The 19,471-nt window shown below is 35.4% G+C and overlaps 1 protein-coding gene across 1 annotated transcript; it reads right to left on the bottom strand.

The window, feature by feature from the left end:
• Positions 1-7,689: 7,689 nt before the first annotated feature.
• Positions 7,690-9,098, bottom strand: LOC131950568 (uncharacterized). Its single transcript, XM_059312787.1, has 2 exons — positions 9,030-9,098; positions 7,690-8,869 (listed from the first exon to the last, which is right to left on the bottom strand). The coding sequence occupies exons 1-2, from the start codon at positions 9,058-9,060 to the stop codon at positions 7,959-7,961; spliced, it is 942 nt and encodes a 313-aa protein (XP_059168770.1). The 5' UTR covers positions 9,061-9,098; the 3' UTR covers positions 7,690-7,958.
• Between the last annotated feature and the right edge of the window lie 10,373 nt (positions 9,099-19,471).

Raw genomic sequence — 19,471 nt, forward strand, 5'->3', positions numbered from 1 at the left:
TTGTCACAAGAACGTCAGACTTGAAGCCATAAATAAATAACAAGGAGACCATTATTATTGTTAACTGCTGTTACTTAATATAGACTCCTTATAGAAGGTAAAATTTCATCTCTTCTCTAGAACTCTGAGCATTAAATTAAAAAAAACATAACTTACTTAAGTTGTACGTATCAGAAATGTTGAAACTTTCACTCAACACTTGTCACAGCGAGGTGATATTCATTTTATATAGAAATATACGTCATAAATATGTCAACATGGCACTGAACCAAGATTATGTGGTAGTCTAAAAATAACATGCACGGGAAATGTGGCGATTTGGTCAACTTTAAATCTGACGTGAAAACGAATGAATAAGATCTCTGTCTGTTAGCCAAGTTGACAGACAACGTGTAATCTGGCACTTTCCCAAACACAGCACTAACACTCCTCACTTACTGGCACAAGTCCTTTTAATAAAGCAAGTCATAAAGGCGGCATTTATCTAACACAGGGGTCTCCAAACTATGGCCCGCGGGCCAGATGCGGCCCGCGAGGTCCTCTCAACCGGCCCGCAGCGATCTTTTTGTAAGTTTTGTCCACGGAATAAATGTTTGTTAGAAGGTGGCTGAGAAACTATGCCCAGAAAATTCAATACAATTTGAAAATGTAGGTTTGGGTACAAATACCATTGCCCGCCGTGTTGCAGACATTGGTGAAATCATCGTGACTCAAATAGCGAAAATGCAAGCAAGTTTGGCAATTTTTAATTGTAATGGATAAGTTGCTGGACAGCTGTTCCACATCTCAACTGCTAATGCTCATTAGAGGTGTGGATGAAGAGATAAACATAACACAAGAGCTGGCTTCCCTACATAGAATGTATGTCACTGTTACCAGAGAGAATATAGATAGTTCAAAGACATGTTAAAAGATAGAAACACAGAATCGCAAGATTTACCATATTTCACAGCAGTAAGATAGCTAATTTGCGAGAAATTATTCTGAGCAAATTATTGAAGTTAAGAAAGGAAATAGTTGACTTCCTTGAAAGTAAAGGCAAGCCACAAGCTGATGTACTTACTGTCTGATGAAGAGTGGTTATAGAAATTGGCCTCTGCGGCAAACATAACTAGTAATTTAAATTTTCTGAACCTAAAACTTCAAGAGATGGAAATTTAGTTTCTGATCTATACACCCACCTAAAGGCCTTCAGATCCAAACTTTTCATGTTTTTGGAACAAGTACAAGCCAACAACTCACGTACTCTCAGCAGTGAAAGTTCTTTAGGCTGAAGCAACCACTGAGTTCCCCACATCATTTGCATACGAGATCATCAAAGACTTCAAGCTGCAGTTTCAGTAGCGGTCTTCTGACTTGGATTCAAAGGCAGAAAAAAGTGGACTGTTTCAGAACCCATTTGAAGCAAATGTGGACATTAGCAAAGATGAACTGCATCTGGAAGTCATTAGAGACACTTTCAAAGAAGGGCGGGTGGGTTTTTATAAGTTTTTGCAAAAGGAAGATTTTCCTAATATTAAAACTTTTGCATCAAAGTACCTTTCAAATTTTGGAACAAGATACCTGTGTAAACAAATATTTTCAAGATTGAAATACGTAAAGAACAATTTTGAGAGCAAACTTAGACCTCGAGTGTGATTTTGAATGGTACACGTTCTTCGAGGGGGGGGGGGCGCTGCCACCCCAAAGAGATGTCTTGAAGAAACTCTGGCCCCCGAACTGATATTTGATAGTTAATGCGGCCCTCGGGCTGAAAAGTTTGGAGACCCCTGATCTAACACATCAAGCGTGATTTTCTTAGGATTGAATGTGGTTTCAATATGAGTTGTTTCTTTTCTAAGTAAAGACTGTTGGCTGTAAATCTTCATAAAATGGCTAATTGGAGTTAATATTAGACATAATTGATTGTGAATCCAATAAATATAGCTCAAACTATATAGGGCGTGAGGGTGGGGGTGAGGGGACGATTCGGTAAATTGTGGGAACATTATTTGTTATCTATTACATGTAACACGTTTCTTATTACACAATCAGGGTATATTAATTCAAATGGAATATTTTGCCGACGTGTTTTCCTGAAACCATCCTTTCTATTCTTAAAAAATGTCGTAGCCAAGTTATGTATTGGCATTAAATCAATTTACGTCAACCCAAGAACAACTAATTCAATATATTGATTGTAGCTCTATAATGCAATTAAAACTTGAACTATCCAGATATTGAATTAAAAGTAACGATCCGACCCACGCGCCGCTATTTAGGTGTTTTATTTTCTACATTTCAGTAATTCATAATTTGTAAATTCGACACTACCAATGCAGCGATTGAAAATATATGCTATAAAACACTATCAGTAGCTCGTGAAAGACGATTATACCCCTTTCCTCCCCCACCCCTACCACCCCCCCCTCGGGAAAGCAGCCACCCCTTAGTTACCTTCCTTAGTTTCAAATCGTTTAAAAACTAAATTATCTGTCCCTTATATTCGTCACTAATTTGACCCGGCTCTACGATTGTATACAGAGGAAGGGAGTGGGGTAGTGTTGAATTAAAAAATTCTGAATTGCTAATAAGCAGAAAATAAAAACAACTAGATGGCGGCGTATGCTACGGGTCAGCTCGTATAACATACAAGGCAAGAAACATAAACATTAGCAAAACACTAAAGAAAGGTAACTCTTATATTATATCAGTTTGATACTATACAAATACTTAAGACTGGTAGATTCCCCTTGTAAGCTGAGTGTCTAATTGGAACCAACACCCAGTGCTCATCGATGGCAACCGTTAAAATAATATTCATCTAATGTTAGGTAGTGACTAAACATCATAAGTCGTTTGTGATCCAGACATTCGACGCTCACCTCATCATAAATACATCAACTAAAGCTCGTAAATTTGAATTTGTTATAGATGTCACTTTTGATAAAGTATTTTTCTCAAAAAGTTATGTAACACTACAACAGTGGAGATGGGAACAGGGCATTTCCCCCTGTCAATTACTCCCCTGTCAATTACCCCCGCCCAGTAGGACATTACCCTCCCCTCCGGACAGGGTTAGAGTTAGGGTTAGGGTTAGGGTTAGATTTAGGGTTAGAGCTAGGTTTAGGGCTAGGGCTAGGGTTAGAATTAGGGCTAGGTTTAGGGCTACGTTTAGGGCTAGGGTTAGGGTTAGGGTTAGGGTCAGGGTTAGGGTTAGGGTTTGGGTTAGGGTTAGGGTTAGGGTTAGGGTTAGGGTTAGGGTTAGGGTTAGGGTTAGGGTTAGGGTTAGGGCTAGGGCTAGGTTTAGGGTTAGGCTTAAACCAATGTCTAGCGTTGGTTTTGGTTTTGTGTGAAATTTTACGCTAAGGTGGATGCTTAGGTTTTGGTATTCTCCTTAAGGTTTGGATTAAAGTAGTATATAGGTATATAGGGGGGGGGGTAAATCCCCATGGGGGGGGGGGGGGGTAATTGACAGTGGGGGGGTAATTGACAGGGGGTAATTGCTCCGGGGGTGGGTAAATACAGGGGGGTGTCCGGGGGTAATTTCCAGGGGGGGGGGGGGTAATGTCCAGTAACCAGTGGATATATGGTGTAATGATCTCCCACTAAGGTGTTGTGTGTTTTGCGGGCTGACACTGAGAGGCAACAAACACAACATTGCTGCTTGTTTCTGGATTCTTAGTTATTGCATACACAGCATTGAATAGAATAGTACAGTTGCAAGTACATAATTAGGTAGGCAGATAAAGTGCAAGTACAAGTCCATTTAGCTCTAAATCAAATGTAAACAAACAATAGATTACATACTTGAATACACAACCACACGTAGGCTATAACATAAATACACGGGTGTCGAGTCTCACTAAACTAGCAGCCTCGTCATAAAATAATGCAGTAGAATGTGTTATGGACAGTATAACAACATACAACCAACAAGTATTATAAAGATAATTAACTTCACATATATAGTCCGCAACATGCGACACAAGTATGACAATAAATCAAGTAATATAAAATTACAATACCTTGATTAGGTCTATATATAACCTGGTTAACCTATGCCCATGTCAGCAACTGAACTGTCCTGGTCATCCGCAGTCTGGAGCTTGAGTGCCAGTTGACACAGTCGTAACTCCCCAGAGTCCCAGAGGTCACATGACATGGGAAACACGGGGAAGCTTTGCTCACCCAAAGGAGCCGCAACCAAATATGTCTTAAATTATCTCCCATGACAGGTAACCCATGATATGTGTTATAGTTATATTGATTTTTTTTCTTTACCTCAGGAAAACAAAATCTTTAATTATTTGGATGCACGGGTTGTCTATTGTGCTACTGACAATAGCATAGAATTTAAAAAATAAAAGCAGACATTTTATAAAGTATTAATATTTTTAAAAGATAAAAGAAAAAAAATACATTAATTATGATTAAAGCTTTTCCTTTACCCGTTTTCTACCAAAGCTTATACAAAATTATACACGAAAATCACCATTTATCACCATAAATGTTAAAAGATTTATTTTTATCTCAACAAAACATAAAGCTTTAAAATTCAGATTTTTGTTTTTAACTTCTATTGTAGTATTTCTTCTTTATACTTTACACTAGGTGCACTAAAATGAAAGCAAAGTAATAAAGTCGTTTGTATGATTGACATCTCTATCAATAAATAATCTACAACAAATACATTGAAAGTGTTCGCACAAGAAACTTGATTTTTTTTCTTTAGCTGCTTACGCTGACAAACAACATGAAAGTTGGCTTATGATTGCCGGAAGTTTGCCTAATTGGGTTACCAAGTGACACACAGATTTAAGTAACATCAAACGGAAAATTTTCTTAAAATTTAATCCTACATTATACTACAGAGCACTAACGATGGTTAGACAATAAGAGAATTGTTTGTTTAATAAAAATATTGTATGGCTTGATCGGGGAGTTCATGTTATACATTTGTATATAAAAAGTTGTGTCATTTCTATTTACTGACACAAACACAATGTTTTTCAAATGCCAATGTGTCTTGTGCATGTGATATAGAGTTTGAAATGAAGAAAAGGATAAAAATATTGGAAGTATTTTTAACTTCTCATTTAATGTAGACTTCAGTATCACGCAAAAACAAACAGCTGGAATGTTTAGTTGTAATTTATTTTATAATGTAATTACACCTTTTAAAATCACTTAGTTTATTCTTAGATAAATAAGATCAATAGAAAATGGTAAATTTGTCTTAGAATCTTGTCAAAATGTTGAATAGAACTCTACTTAATATGTTCCATGTACAGTATACTCTGTGACGTTAAAAATGTGTTGCACTTATCTTGTTGTATATTTAATTCGCTTTGTTATAAACCTTTTTCTCCTAACAACAAAGGTACTGCTTACATTTTAGGAACTAATGTAAGCTAAAACATAGGAAAGTAATTTTTAAAAATGACTCCAACTAACCGATCTTGATGCTAAAATTGACTTAATCTTACCATAGAATGTGGACGATCATTCAAATATTTTAAACTTGTATTTTGCACGCTGGTTCGTGGACAATAATTTTTTATTCAGTGATCTCCCCAAAACTTTAACTTTAAAACTATCCTAACTATAACACTGTGTGGATGGCAACTCGGGATATAGACATGATTTTTAATCCATTTTTACTTACTTAAATTTTTAAAAATAGAATAGAATCTCGTAGAAAAAGCATTGCGCAACAAGTGAACGCCGAAACAAACATTTGTATAATAGTGCGGAATATTATTAGTACTTTATAAATTCACATGTGTTTTTTTTGAGAAATCGGAAATAGCGTAAATTACTACTTCCAGTCAAAGAAAATTATTCAAAATTTGAAAAGTTGAATAAGTTCCACTTCCGTTTTATCGGAAATCGCTAAATGTTGATACAGAACTAAACATTTGATATAATACATACACACATACACACACATACACACACACACATAATTGTCGTCAACCTAGCTGTAACGGTACTCAAGTTATCGTGTTCACAGACACACATACACGAACACAGAAACACGGACAAGATTGCAAAATTATGTTTTTCCGACTCTGGAACGTGTAAATTGTCGAAAATTGTAAAAATCTGTGATTTTTTTTGCACAATTACAGTTCTTTCTCTATGACTCTACGCTACTTCGTATAAGAGGAAATAAAAATGTAAAATATTAATTTAATGAAACAGGGAAAGAACTATGTAAATACTTGTCCTTCAATATTTATTTCATAGAAACTTCCCTTTGACCACAAAAGGGTTTATTCCAATTTAGAGCTCGCATTATTTATAGATTAGCGTTGTCCATACAGAGAGAACTTTTGAAACCGATATTGTCCCTAATTCATCTTCTTGCTTTAACTGACAAGTTATCGATATCAGAGGCGTAGCTAGGGCGGGGAGGGGGTGCGTACCGCGCCGGGTGACACCATTTGCCGGGTGTCACCATGCCAAAAAAAAAAGGCAAAAAGTACTTAAGAATTTTTTTTTTGCCAGTTTTTATTAATAATTAATTAAAGATAAATAATCTTTTAAGTACGAATTGGCTATTATTACAAGGGGGTAGGGATGATGATACCCAACTGTATTATAAACAGATTAAAGATAAACATCGTTAATAACCTATACATATATCACATATATTTATATACTTTGTGACTTGGAGGGGGGGGGGGTAGTGGTGAGACCACAAAGTGCTGCACCGGACCTAGCGACGCCACTGATCGATATTCGAACATAAGTAGAATTTATGTTACAGTTATGTTAAACATTGTATTACATATTATATATAAACTGATCAGCAACTTTAAAGTAAAACTAACTTGCATATCATGCAGTCGATTCGGCAGAGAAAGTAGAAAGTAGAGTTCATGTGTTGGTGTTATACCGATGACTTATCATGTCATTGAGTCACTACTGAACACCCAGCCGAATTATGTTTCTCCAAACATGTCCAGGTACACATCAGATCTGTGCATCAAGAAAGGTAATCGAACATGGGAATCAAACTCGTGTCCTTGGGGACAAAATGCCCATACTCTTTTACTCGACCATGTCATTTCGTCCCATTTCTCAAGTTGCGTTTTAAACGCCATGCTTTACAGATTTCATATTTGAAAACTTTGATTCAATGTTTTAAAGTCACACTAGTTGTTCTATCACTGCCGATCTATCAAATTTACAAATGTTGTTTTACATCACAGTCAAGGATTTCTTGTCAAATAGAATGACAACAATGTTTACACAACTGTCAGTCAATGACAGCATCAAACTACTTTTTCAATTCTATTGGAGCATGTCTAGAAGCGACGAAGTATCTAAAAAAAATTCTAGTATGCGATGTGTCAAAATTTTTAAATGATTAGAATTCAACGTTTTTCTTATTATCTCATGCAAATTAGTTTTACATGTGTAAAGGTCTTAAGAATTTGACTTTGTTGTAAAGTTTAAACTTACAACCCATGACAGCCTGGCGTAAATATCAACATCACCATAGACGCTGTTTGACAACAACTTAAACATCAACAGACAACAAAGATTAAAATAACAACAGTAGTAAGACATTTTGTTTTTCCATTTAATGTCGTTTAGTGTGAACATTTTGTAAACAAAAACAAACAGTACGAAAATGACATTACTAAAGGTAGGTTACATTTAATTTACAGGTAATAGCCAGCCTAAAGTCTATAATAGGTGAGGTGTAGGACAACAATTTGCCGACAAAAGTTACAAGGAAATTATTTAACACATTTGGAACAAAAAAATTCTAAAATCCATCAATGATCATGTAAATTAATTTAGTTAAACGGTTTACATCAAACAAGACTTATTTTAATCATTTAAATGTAATACAATGTTAACCAGACATGCAGGTCTTAACACAAACGGTTTAATGACGGGAAAAATTCTGCCATTTTGTTTGTTTACGTTGTGTAGACAAGGGGAGAGAACTAACAGTTACATCAGCAATAATACTCCCCACTATAATTTCCTTTAGAGTTTGATCCACTGTGGGGTTTGGAATACGGCAACCCGCCATATCCCAGCATGTAGACAGACGCTCCACTGGAGCCAGGACATGTACATGTTGTGTACCAGTACCTTATCCAGTCACCCCTCTCATGTTTGTGTGTCCATTGTCCTACAGAGACCTGTTTAGGACAGCCATGAGGATGTGACACTATAACGGTCAACTTGTCCACATCAACAAATCTCCTGTATTTGTCCTTTACTTCCCTACATAGATCTTTAAAGCGCCGCCACATCTTGTCCAGTTTATTAACCATCTCTAAGTCACACGACACACATGTAAATTTACACCAGTCTCCCTCAATATTTGCCCTCCTCACCTCCCAGCCATCAAGACTGACCCCAGGACTTTTATTATCATCAAAACCAACAACACACCTGGTCTGTCTCGCCTCACTGGCATCAAACACCACGTGTCTGGCTGTCATCACTTCAACCTTCCCCCACGCTTTGCTGGGTGTGGCAGAGACTTGACACTTGGCACAACGACAAGTTCCAGATTCGTCACTCTCTGTGTACTTGCTCACACTCTCCACCCTCCCCGTCCCTAACCTCATCACGTAACTTCCTCTGTCCTTATAACATGGATATGGAACTTGAGTGCCTGGGTAAAACTCTGGTCTCTTTAGACTGGTGAATTTAGTCTTTACCTGAACAGTTAGGGCTGCCAATGTTTTAATTGTCTCAGACATTAGGTCGTCGTCATGGTAATGTGAGCGGAGACAACTTGCATTGAAATCTTTAAGAGGTATAAAACCTTCGTGACCTGGATTCTTCTTACAGCCAGTAACATGTTTGTGTAGATCAGCTTCTCCACCATAGCACATCTCAGCTTCATGATTTCCTAAAGGAACAAATGATTTATGTCTCTAGAAAAATAAATGCTATATATCATATTAAATTATTTTATTTAAATAAACTTCACAAAAGCAATCTAGATGTTATACCGCTACATATATTTAACTGTTTACATTATGTTTGCCTTATACTTTAGTAAATCTTACCTGGAAGGAATACACCTGATTCGTTAGTCATTATTTGCTTATTCTGAATTTCACAGCTTGCCACAACTGAAATAATGTCAACATTAAATGTCTATCTTGTAGTAACACATAATGACACAAATGCCAATTAAATAATAGAAAATCATGTAAATTTTACAGACATATTTACAGAGATATTTCCACATTTTGATTCCTCACTACGTCTTTAATATTTAATCGCCCTTTGGTTAATATGTTAATGTTTCTTTTTAGCGGCCAATGTGAAAAAAAGGCCACTTTAACTAATGTTAATGTTTTTAAATAAAGCTATGATTAATTAATATTATTACATTTTTTAAACAGTAGACACATTTTGTAACAGTATAGCTTGACAAGCACTAATATAGATGATTTCAGAATTGTAAAATAAATTAACTGACCATTTTAAAGTGAATTTAAATCAACTTATTTCTTACCTGATCTTGGTAACCAATGCTGTTGTAATATAAAATAATCATCATTATATACCAGTAATAATCTTAAACATTATATAAACTTTTTTTTAGATTTGTATTAATTATAAAAAAAAGTTATATTTAATGATTCAGCTTGAGCCTTGAATACACTACACACCTTTCTTTTCTGAAACAAAGGTTGTTAGAATAAACTGATAGCTATCAGACCTTGTAATCATACTCTGAAAAATACACCAAAGTTTAATATCCTATTTTTATAATACATGTATATTACATAATGATAATACAATAATTTGTTAACATTATTATTAATAAGAGTGTGGTGATAAAAAAAAAATCATTAGAGTTGCTGAATTTTGTTATACAATTTATGTTATCAAATAAGCTGAGTACTTGCATATTTTTTAAATTTAAAATATAACACCAAAAATGAGCTTAAGTTAAAATAAATTGAATTATGTAACATTTATCAACATTTTTATCAAAATTCAAAGAATTAAATATAGCTTACAATATTTACACAGCTCAACCACTTTAATGTTGTCCTTAAACACAACCTCTTTTCTTGTTAGGAAGAAATGGCATTTGAACACACAGCAGCCGTCAAAACTTCAACATCTGAAAGTATACAATTAAGATTAAATAAACACAGTAACCCTTTAAACTTTAAAAGTATTATAAAGTAAATAAAGTCATGTAATTAAGATAAGATTGTGTTAAGAAATACAACACCCTTTACTTATATGAATAGTTATTCCATTATATATCAATGAATGAAAGATATTTAGCCACAACCTGAATGCTAGGCTGCTAACTTAAAAGTTGTGAGTTCAAATCCGCGTCTAAGTTTAAAGAAGTAAAACTAAAAATAGTCACTCTCTTATAGAATGCAGATCTTGATTGATCTTGAACAGAAATTAGATTTCTTACAACTTACACTGTTTAAATTTAAAGTTAAGTCTTTTAAAGTGTAAATTCTAGATTCTAGTAGGCCTAGTTTAGTAGAGTAGAGCACTTTGACTAGATTCTAGATATAGATCTAAATATAGTCTAGACAGTTTATTAACGCAGTTGTCTCAAAGATCTAGAATTTAGATTTTAGACATAGACCCATTTCGCTTGAGCTATAGGTCGTAATTATTTATGAGCTTTAATATGGGTGTGGATGTGCAAAGGTTTGAGTTAGTAGATTAAACATCATTACAATATGTTTTTGGTAATGCTCTATTATAAATCGACTATTATAAATCATATTGTTTTGCATACATTTGCAATTGAGGATGGGGGGGGGGTTGTGGATGAGTTTCCAAAAGAAAATGACTGGCATACAATTAGCGCTGTTAGTTATAACAATCTAAGCTGACAATGTTTTAAAAGCCGAGTTTGTTTTAGTGCCCTAATCAACAGGAATCTATGGTCGCTAGAGTTTGTTTTAGTGCCCTAATCAACAGGAATCTATGGTCGCTAGAGTTTGTTTTAGTGCCCTAATCAACAGTAATCTATGGTCGCTAGAGTTTGTTTTAGTGCCCTAATCAACAGGAATCTATGGTCGCTAGAGTTTGTTTTAATGCCATAATCAACAGGAATCTATGGTCGCTAGAGTTTGTTTTAATGCCCTAATCAACAGGAATCTATGGTCGCTAGAGTTTGTTTTAGTGCCCTAATCAACAGGAATCTATGGTCGCTAAAGTGTAACGACACAGAAATCAAGCTAAATGTTTACAAGCAAACAAATGTAATAAAAGTGTTTAGATTAGATCTTTTGTCACAAGAACGTCAGACTTGAAGCCATAAATAAATAACAAGGAAACCATTAACACTGTTAACGGCTGTTACTTAATATAAATATTAGAATTCTAATAGAATGTAAAATTTCATCTCTTCTCTAGAACTCTGACCATTGATTTAAAAAAAAAAACATAACTTACTGAATCTATTCTCTTTGAAGTTGTACGTATCAGAAATGTTGAAACTTTCATTCAACTCTTGTCACAGCGAGGTGATATTCATTTTATATATCAACATACGTCATAACGTTAGCAACATGGCACTGAACCAAGATTATGTGGTAGTCTAAAAATAGCATGCACGGGACATCTGACGATTTGTTTAACTTTAAATCTGACGTGAAAACAAATGAATAAGATCTCTGTCAGTTAGCCAAGTTTGCAGACAGCGTGTAATCTGGCAATTTCCCAACACAGCACTAATACGCCTTACTTACTGGCACCAGTCTTTTTAATAAAGCAATTCATAAAGGCGGCATTTATCTAACACATCAAGCGTGATTTATTTGGGATTGAACTTGGTTTCAATACAAGTTGTTTCTTTTCTAAGTAAGGAATGCTGGCTGTTACATGGGTGTTTTTGTTGTGTTGGTGGGCGCTTTTGAAAGGTCCGCGCTGATAGTAAATCTTCATAGAATGGCTAATTGGAGTTAATATTAGCCATAACTGATTGTGATTCCAATAAATATAGCTCAAAATATATAGGAGGCGTGAGGGTGGGGTGGGTGACGATTCCGTAAATCACAACTACTGACGTGGTCGAATTTTCATTTCACAACTACTGACGTGGTCTAATTTTCATTTCACAACTACTAAAGTGGTCTTATTTTCATTTCACAACTACTGACGTGGTCGAATTTTCATTTCACAACTACTGCCGTGGTCTAATTTTCATTTCACAACTACTAAAGTGGTCTTATTTTCATTTCACAACTACTAACACTGTCGTAGTTTCCAGTGACACTTTGCCACATTAAACCCTTGCTGTTGACCTGACTTTTCCACACACCGTTCAGATGGACGGTGTGGCATCTGTTGTACCACCACGCCCCGCGGTACACGACAGCGCAGCTGTAGTTACCACCGTTGTCGTTGTCCACATCGTACGTGGAGAACTTTTGGTTGTTGTTGTTGTCAGCGGTGAAGGAATCTTTAGTTGTCCCTAAGTAGCCGTTGACAGATAGCTTGTACATTTGTATTTCAGACGAGAGTGTAAAGTTTGAGTAATACGCGAAATAGCTGACCCCTTTGTAAGTCATGTCAATTCGCAGCTCGTGAGGATACATTAGGTTAAGACAGTAAATGTTCTCATTGCCCAGGTAAAAGTCTCCAATCTTGTAGTCTCCAAACCCGTACTTGTACTCCGTCCAGTTTCTGTAGAAGTCGATTGATCCATTGACGCGACGCTGGAAAATTGTCCAGCCGCCTCCATCTGTCACAGTGTCACACATGACGACAAGACCAGACGACAGTTGGATCAGTAGTCTTGGGAGTGTCGAGTTCTTCACATCTCGACAAGACTTGAAGACGTTTGGACTTTTGGCTACAAGAATTTCTTTCTGGACAGCATTCACCATCCCTAGAGCAATTAAAATATACGTGTGTAACGTATGTTGGGTTTAAATTTTGTACACATCTTTCTTTTTGCATTGATTTTTTTCTTCTCTTAGTATTTACTATTTCAGTTATTTTAAAAGGGTTCTTATTTTCATTTGCAGTATTTTGTTTTCGTTTTCAAAATGAGCTACTGCGATTGTTTTTTTTCCTAGGATAATTAATATATATGTATTACAAGAATAAAAGTCTTTGAAGTTTATAGAAATTGTTATAAAAGTTAACAGATTGTGCGTAAAAAGTGTATAGAATGCATTAGTTAAAAATGTAAAACTGCGTTTAAAATTGTATAGAAAAATTTTTCAAGTTTACAGAAAACATTTGAAAAGTTTATAGAAGGTATGATGAAAACAAGTTAATAAAAAGTCTAGTGACAATTTAAGCGCAATTTCCTTTTGTTATCCATAACAATTTTAAATCGAGATAAATCATATATTCAGCAACGGTGCCCAAATATTAAAACGTTTATATCAGTATTTGACTATGAATAAAACCCGCCCTCTTGTTTGTAAACATTAGCACGTGGAAAAAAACGAGCGACGCGTAGCTCGTCTCTCTCTCTCTCTCTCTCTTGCCGCGCGCAGTGACGCGAACGATCCCACGTTGCGACTGGCTAGCCTCCCGTATCAGTCGAAAAAAAGGGGGAAAAAAGCCTACAGGTAGCTCAGTTTAAAAAAGTAATAATATTTTTTTTTGACCAAACGAAAGGATATTTTTGAAATCTTTCTTCGGCAATATTGTTCTATATTATGGCAGGAATCGATTGGTAAATGTTTCAAGTCGCTAAGTGGTCTGGTTGCCGAGATATAAGCCAAAAACGGCATTTTTTCGAGGTTTTTTGGCTTTTCCGGGAAATCCAGGAAGGAATTCCGGGAATTTTTTTGGCCCACAATCATCCCAGGAACTTGCTTAACATATTTGCTTTGGAACTAGTCCTTGATATTGCTTCGTTGAGGAGGACATACGACTTAAAGCTGCGGACATCCATCCATCCATCCATTCCCAGAAATGACGAGTTAATAATCGCAATTCTCCAGAATGGAAATTGCGCTAAAAATAGAATGTGTTTTAAAGAGAAAGTGTTTGACAGTCTTACGGAACGTGTTTAAAAAATGTATAGAACAAAATGTAAAAAGTTTATAGAACATGTTTTAAAATACAGAATGTGTGAGAAAAATGTATAGAACAAACTTTACAAGTTTATAAAACATGTTTTAAAGGATTATAAGGATTTATTAAAGGATTATAGAACACATTTTAATGTTTCTAAAACGTTTTAAAATACTATAGAACATATGTTAATATTTATAGAACCTATTAAAATACTATAGAACATATTTTAAAAGATTGAAGACCTAGACAAGCAGCCGTGTTACACGAACCCATCCTGCCATTCCCTACTGACGTCACCAACTCTTGTACATTGCAGTACATTCCCTTGCTGTAGAGTCTGGTGGTGCTGACAGCTTGTGATGTATTGAGGGCAGCCGTTGGCAGAAGCCAGTAACCTGCAGACGACAGTTCATAATAGACTTTAAAACCTAACAAACACGGCAAATAAACTTAAGAGACACGTCTAATAAATTTCACACACATAATAAAATAACTTAACAAACATGTTATGACAGGTAGCTGAAATTCAAATTGCAAATTCTTATTGAAGTAAATCAAAAGAACAAGTCAATAAGAAAACGAAAGTTTAAATAAAAAAGAATTAAATTATTTATGCATTTTAAAATAATTAATTGAGCTGATGATTTACCTAGGGTACAGCTTTTGCTCGTCTTGTCGTACATATAGTTGTAGCATTCGTCTGGGTGTTCGGCACATTTGGCTGCACACACAAAGCTACTGGGAGTTGTGAAGGTTTTGTTGTCTAGAGGCAGTAGTACAGTTTGAGTAGAGTTACGTGACGTATAGCGGCCAATGACGAGATCACACGTCACGACTGTTGAACACAACATATGTCTTTGTTAACTCATAAATGCGATTGTTTGTATATATATATATATATATATATATATATATATATATATATATATATATATATATATATATATATATATATATATATATATATATATATTTATATATATAACCAGTGCTAACACGAATTTAAACAGAAACATGCGGGCATATAACAATATAGGTTTTGGGAGTGATAAACAAAAACTTATCAAACTAAAAGCATGCGAACAGTTTCAGCATAGCTCAAGGAATGCCTTATAATATTTGGCTATTAAAGTATGGTGTCAAGTGAACTATAATAAAATATGAAGAAACGAAACTAGCGAAAACAATGTATACACATAATTCACAAGCCAAATGGAATAAAGTAAATGTACTCTCAAAATGCTGGCATAATATCATAAAACATTAACGTTACATAAAAGTTATCCGCTCCATTGACATATTGTCAGCACAACACAAGACAAAACAATACCATCACACGAAATGTGATACATAGTGCTATTTAATAACACATATACACTTACACACTCACACACACTCACGCATATGCACATATATTTCAAATAATTACTTTGTAATATCACAAGAAGAATGATAAAAATATCCATGAGAATTAGATAAGCCATTACAAATGATTAGAAAAACTGAAATCAACTTGTAGAATGTTTGGTTTATAGCTGAGTGTAAACGGATTTTCATACTATCATTGCAACATACTGCTGGCCTAAGAAGAAATTGGTAAATGAATGTGTCAAGAATTTACTGTTCATATTTGACCTTTGATCAAACAAACCTAAAGAAAATCAGGTGCTTTGTTCAACTTTTTCATTCGCTCTGATTTATCTAAGAATTCACAATAGCTGTCAGTCATCTTTTCTCTCAACTTTTGACATTCAGAACAAATCTGCTCTGTATTCAGATACTAGGGACGTTTAAAGTTTTTTTTTTGTCTGACTGTGACCGGAAACATTTGCTTAGTCAGCCGTTTTCAATTTTAATTGTAATTTTAATTGCGACAGCGAGGAAGCGTTTAAACGCCTGTTGTACTGTTGCTATAGACAACATCTATTGTTTATGTTACATTACTTAAACAGACACAGTTCTCTGAGTTAACCTTAATACTTTATTCTTATATACAGACAGCTCAGACGACTACTTGTACACATCAACTACACATCGCGGAATAAACAGTGAACACACAAGAGACATAACCATGATATACATAATACAAGGGACGTAACAGTTAAAACTTTTCCAAAGCCACTAAAAAATTCATACAGCTTCTTTTCTGATTAAGTTGTTATTTCTCAACAGAAATATTGGATGTGTTCTGAAGTGTTACGCGAAATTTTGTTACCACTGTGTAAGTTCGTCAATATAATAAAAAACTTTTTAATAATACAGTTTATAGTTTGTGTTTTACTAGAAATCAATATGTATTGTATGAGAATAAACTTCCTTTTAAATAAAAGGCTTTTCATTAAATTTGCTCAAAAACATCCTGGATTAAATCTCCCCCTCACACTAATCCCCCCCCCTACAACTCGTGGCTTAGATTTAAATGAACAAATTAAAAAGCGACCAAAGAAAAAAAATATTTAAAAAGACAGCCAAACTAAAATATTTATTTTTTAAATGTAGAAAGCTTATTACTTAACAATGTGCGCTATTAACTTAACGTAATCACTAAAATTAAAATGCAGGCGCTGTTATCAATGAAAAAAAAACCCATTCATTAATGAACGCGTTTCTCTGCCGATATAATCGTGAAGGTCCCTCAACTAGTAACATGTTCAGAAACGTATGTTTTCAATTAATCGCTAACACAACTCGACAGAGTGTAGATCCTGACGTCGTTTATCTAAGGTGTAATGAAACCACCACTTGACGAAGTGTAGGTCCTGTCGTCTTTTATCTAAGATGTAATGAAACCCCCACTTGACGAAGTGTAGGTCCTGTCGTCTTTTATCTAAGATGTAATGAAATCCCCACTTGACGAAGTGTAGGTCATGACGTCTTTTATCTAAGATGTAATGAAACCCCCACTTGACGAAGTGTAGGTCCTGTCGTCTTTTATCTAAGATGTAATGAAACCCCCACTTGACGAAGTGTAGGTCCTGTCGTCTTTTATCTAAGATGTAATGAAACCCCAACTTGACGAAGTGTAGGTCATGACGTCTTTTATCTAAGATGTAATGAAACCCCCACTTGACGAAGTGTAGGTCCTGTCGTCTTTTATCTAAGATGTAATGAAACCCCCACTTGACGAAGTGTAGGTCATGACGTCGTTTATCTAAGATGTAATGAAACCCCCACTTGACGAAGTGTAGGTCCTGTCGTCTTTTATCTAAGATGTAATGAAACCCCCACTTGACGAAGTGTAGGTCATGACGTCGTTTATCTAAGATGTAATGTAACCCCCACTTGACGAAGTGTAGGTCCTGTCGTCTTTTATCTAAGATGTAATGAAACCCCCACTTGACGAAGTGTAGGTCCTGACGTCGTTTATCTAAGATGTAATGAAACCCCCACTTGACGAAGTGTAGGTCCTGTCGTCTTTTATCTAAGATGTAATGAAACCCCCACTTGACGAAGTGTAGGTCCTGTCGTCTTTTATCTAAGATGTAATGAAACCCCCACTTGACGAAGTGTAGGTCATGACGTCGTTTATCTAAGATGTAATGAAACCCCCACTTGACGAAGTGTAGGTCCTGTCGTCTTTTATCTAAGATGTAATGAAACCCCCACTTGACGAAGTGTAGGTCATGACGTCGTTTATCTAAGATGTAATGAAACCCCCACTTGACGAAGTGTAGGTCCTGTCGTCTTTTATCTAAGATGTAATGAAACCCCCACTTGACGAAGTGTAGGTCATGACGTCGTTTATCTAAGATGTAATGAAACCCCCACTTGACGAAGTGTAGGTCCTGACGTCGTTTATCTAAGATGTAATGAAACCCCCACTTGACGAAGTGTAGGTCCTGTCGCTTTCAACTACCTGGTGGGTAACGGGGCCGGCCAGATTGGGGCCCGTGACGTGGGTGTCTGTGTTGTCTCTCACCACACACTACGCTCTCTTTTGAATTAAAACTCTATGAACGATATCATTCCCATAAAAAATTATGTTACCACTATTCTTAAGGCTCCCACCTACCACTAGGATCTTCCCTCACATTTAACGCCTGCAACACAATCAGAACACTTGGCCGCCGTAGCAAAACTATGCATTTCTGGTATTTACGAATAACAATTGGTTGTGCGCCATATTGCCCTAAGCCATTAATCGATAGTGGCATTTTCAAGAATTATATTTAGAGTCAGAAGGTGGGCCAGTTTCTCGTGAATCTTTAGGTGTGTGTATGTATGTATGTGTGTGTGTGGGGGGGTGTTAGTGAAGTTTGATCCTTTCGTCAAACTTTCAAGTATCGGGGCCGTATTGGTTTCAAATCTTCGTATATTATGTTAATGAGCTCTTTATTCATTTGTTTGTCGATATTAGGAATATTCCCTTCGTCAAGGTGTACTTTAAATTCTACAGTTTCAATTTCTAGTTTTGGTTCTTCTGCTTCTGATTTTGGTTCTTATTTATTTTATTTCTCGTTCATGTTCTGGGTTTTGTAGCTGCCATTTAAAGAAAAAAAAACAAATAGAAAAAAGAGATCAAACAAATCATTTATAATAATTGATAAAACTAGTACCGGTTATGTTTTATATTTAACAATATATTCAAATAAGTAGAATATTAGAGAAAAGTCACTTTACATCTTTAGGTTAGTTTATAAATATTCTAGAGCGCCTGTATCATTGTATTTGTGAGTGGGTTTGATTTTGTGGGTTTTCCCCGCAGGTAGGTTGTAAGCTATAAATAAAGGAGTGGTATTAACATGGCTCTTGATAGCAAAGGGTAGGGGCTGGATAAACGTGGGCTGTTTACAGTGACAGTGTGCAGGTATTTTGGGCCCTACATTGGGCCCAGCTGGATTGTTCTTCTCATTGTTAAGTGTTCGAACATTTTAATTTACTTCCGTGTTAGTCCAGTCTCTAAAATAAATATCCTGGTACCTTGTGTAAATAAAATATTTCCCTGAGAGATTTTACAGCGCACTTGCGTCCTAGTTTACTTTGTATAAGAAGTCAAAGTTTCAGGAGTATATCATTTGGTGTCAGACCAGCTGATAGGTTACTGAGGTAAGTTTTTGTGAATACGTTTCAAGCAGATATTTAAGCTAATTATGTTCCAACAAAATATTTGAAGTAGTCTAAATATTAATAACCATAGGTTTAGGGTGAGGTTTTGTTTGAAGTGTACTATTACGAAAGTCTGTCTAGTTGGTGTGTAAGATTGTAAAGTATGTCTTGCTGATGTGTAACATTTTAAACGTATGTCTTGTTTATGTGTAACATTTGTAAAATTATGTTTAGTTGATGTGTAACAGTGTAAGATTATACAAGTCGGTCTATTTGATCTGTCAAGTTAACAGAAATGATTGTCTGGTTCGTTTACGCCAGTGTAATATTTAATATATCGACTGTTTATATCCAAAGCTATGTTAATTTTGTTAATTATGTTTGGTATAGAATTGAAGGATCCTCTATAAACAGCTGGTCTAAAATA

Source organism: Physella acuta, unplaced genomic scaffold (genome assembly GCF_028476545.2).
Source record: "Physella acuta isolate Inbredline_101_S28 unplaced genomic scaffold, ASM2847654v3 ptg000773l, whole genome shotgun sequence".
NCBI lineage: Eukaryota > Metazoa > Mollusca > Gastropoda > Physidae > Physella > Physella acuta.

Excerpts from the sequence above, each read along its gene's own strand:
- LOC131950568 (XM_059312787.1), bottom strand. The coding sequence starts at position 9,060 with ATGACTAACGAATCAGGTGTATTCCTTCCAG. Across the intron at positions 8,870-9,029 it reads ATCAGGTGTATTCCTTCCAG|GAAATCATGAAGCTGAGATG; the intron begins GTAAGATTTACT and ends TTGTTCCTTTAG.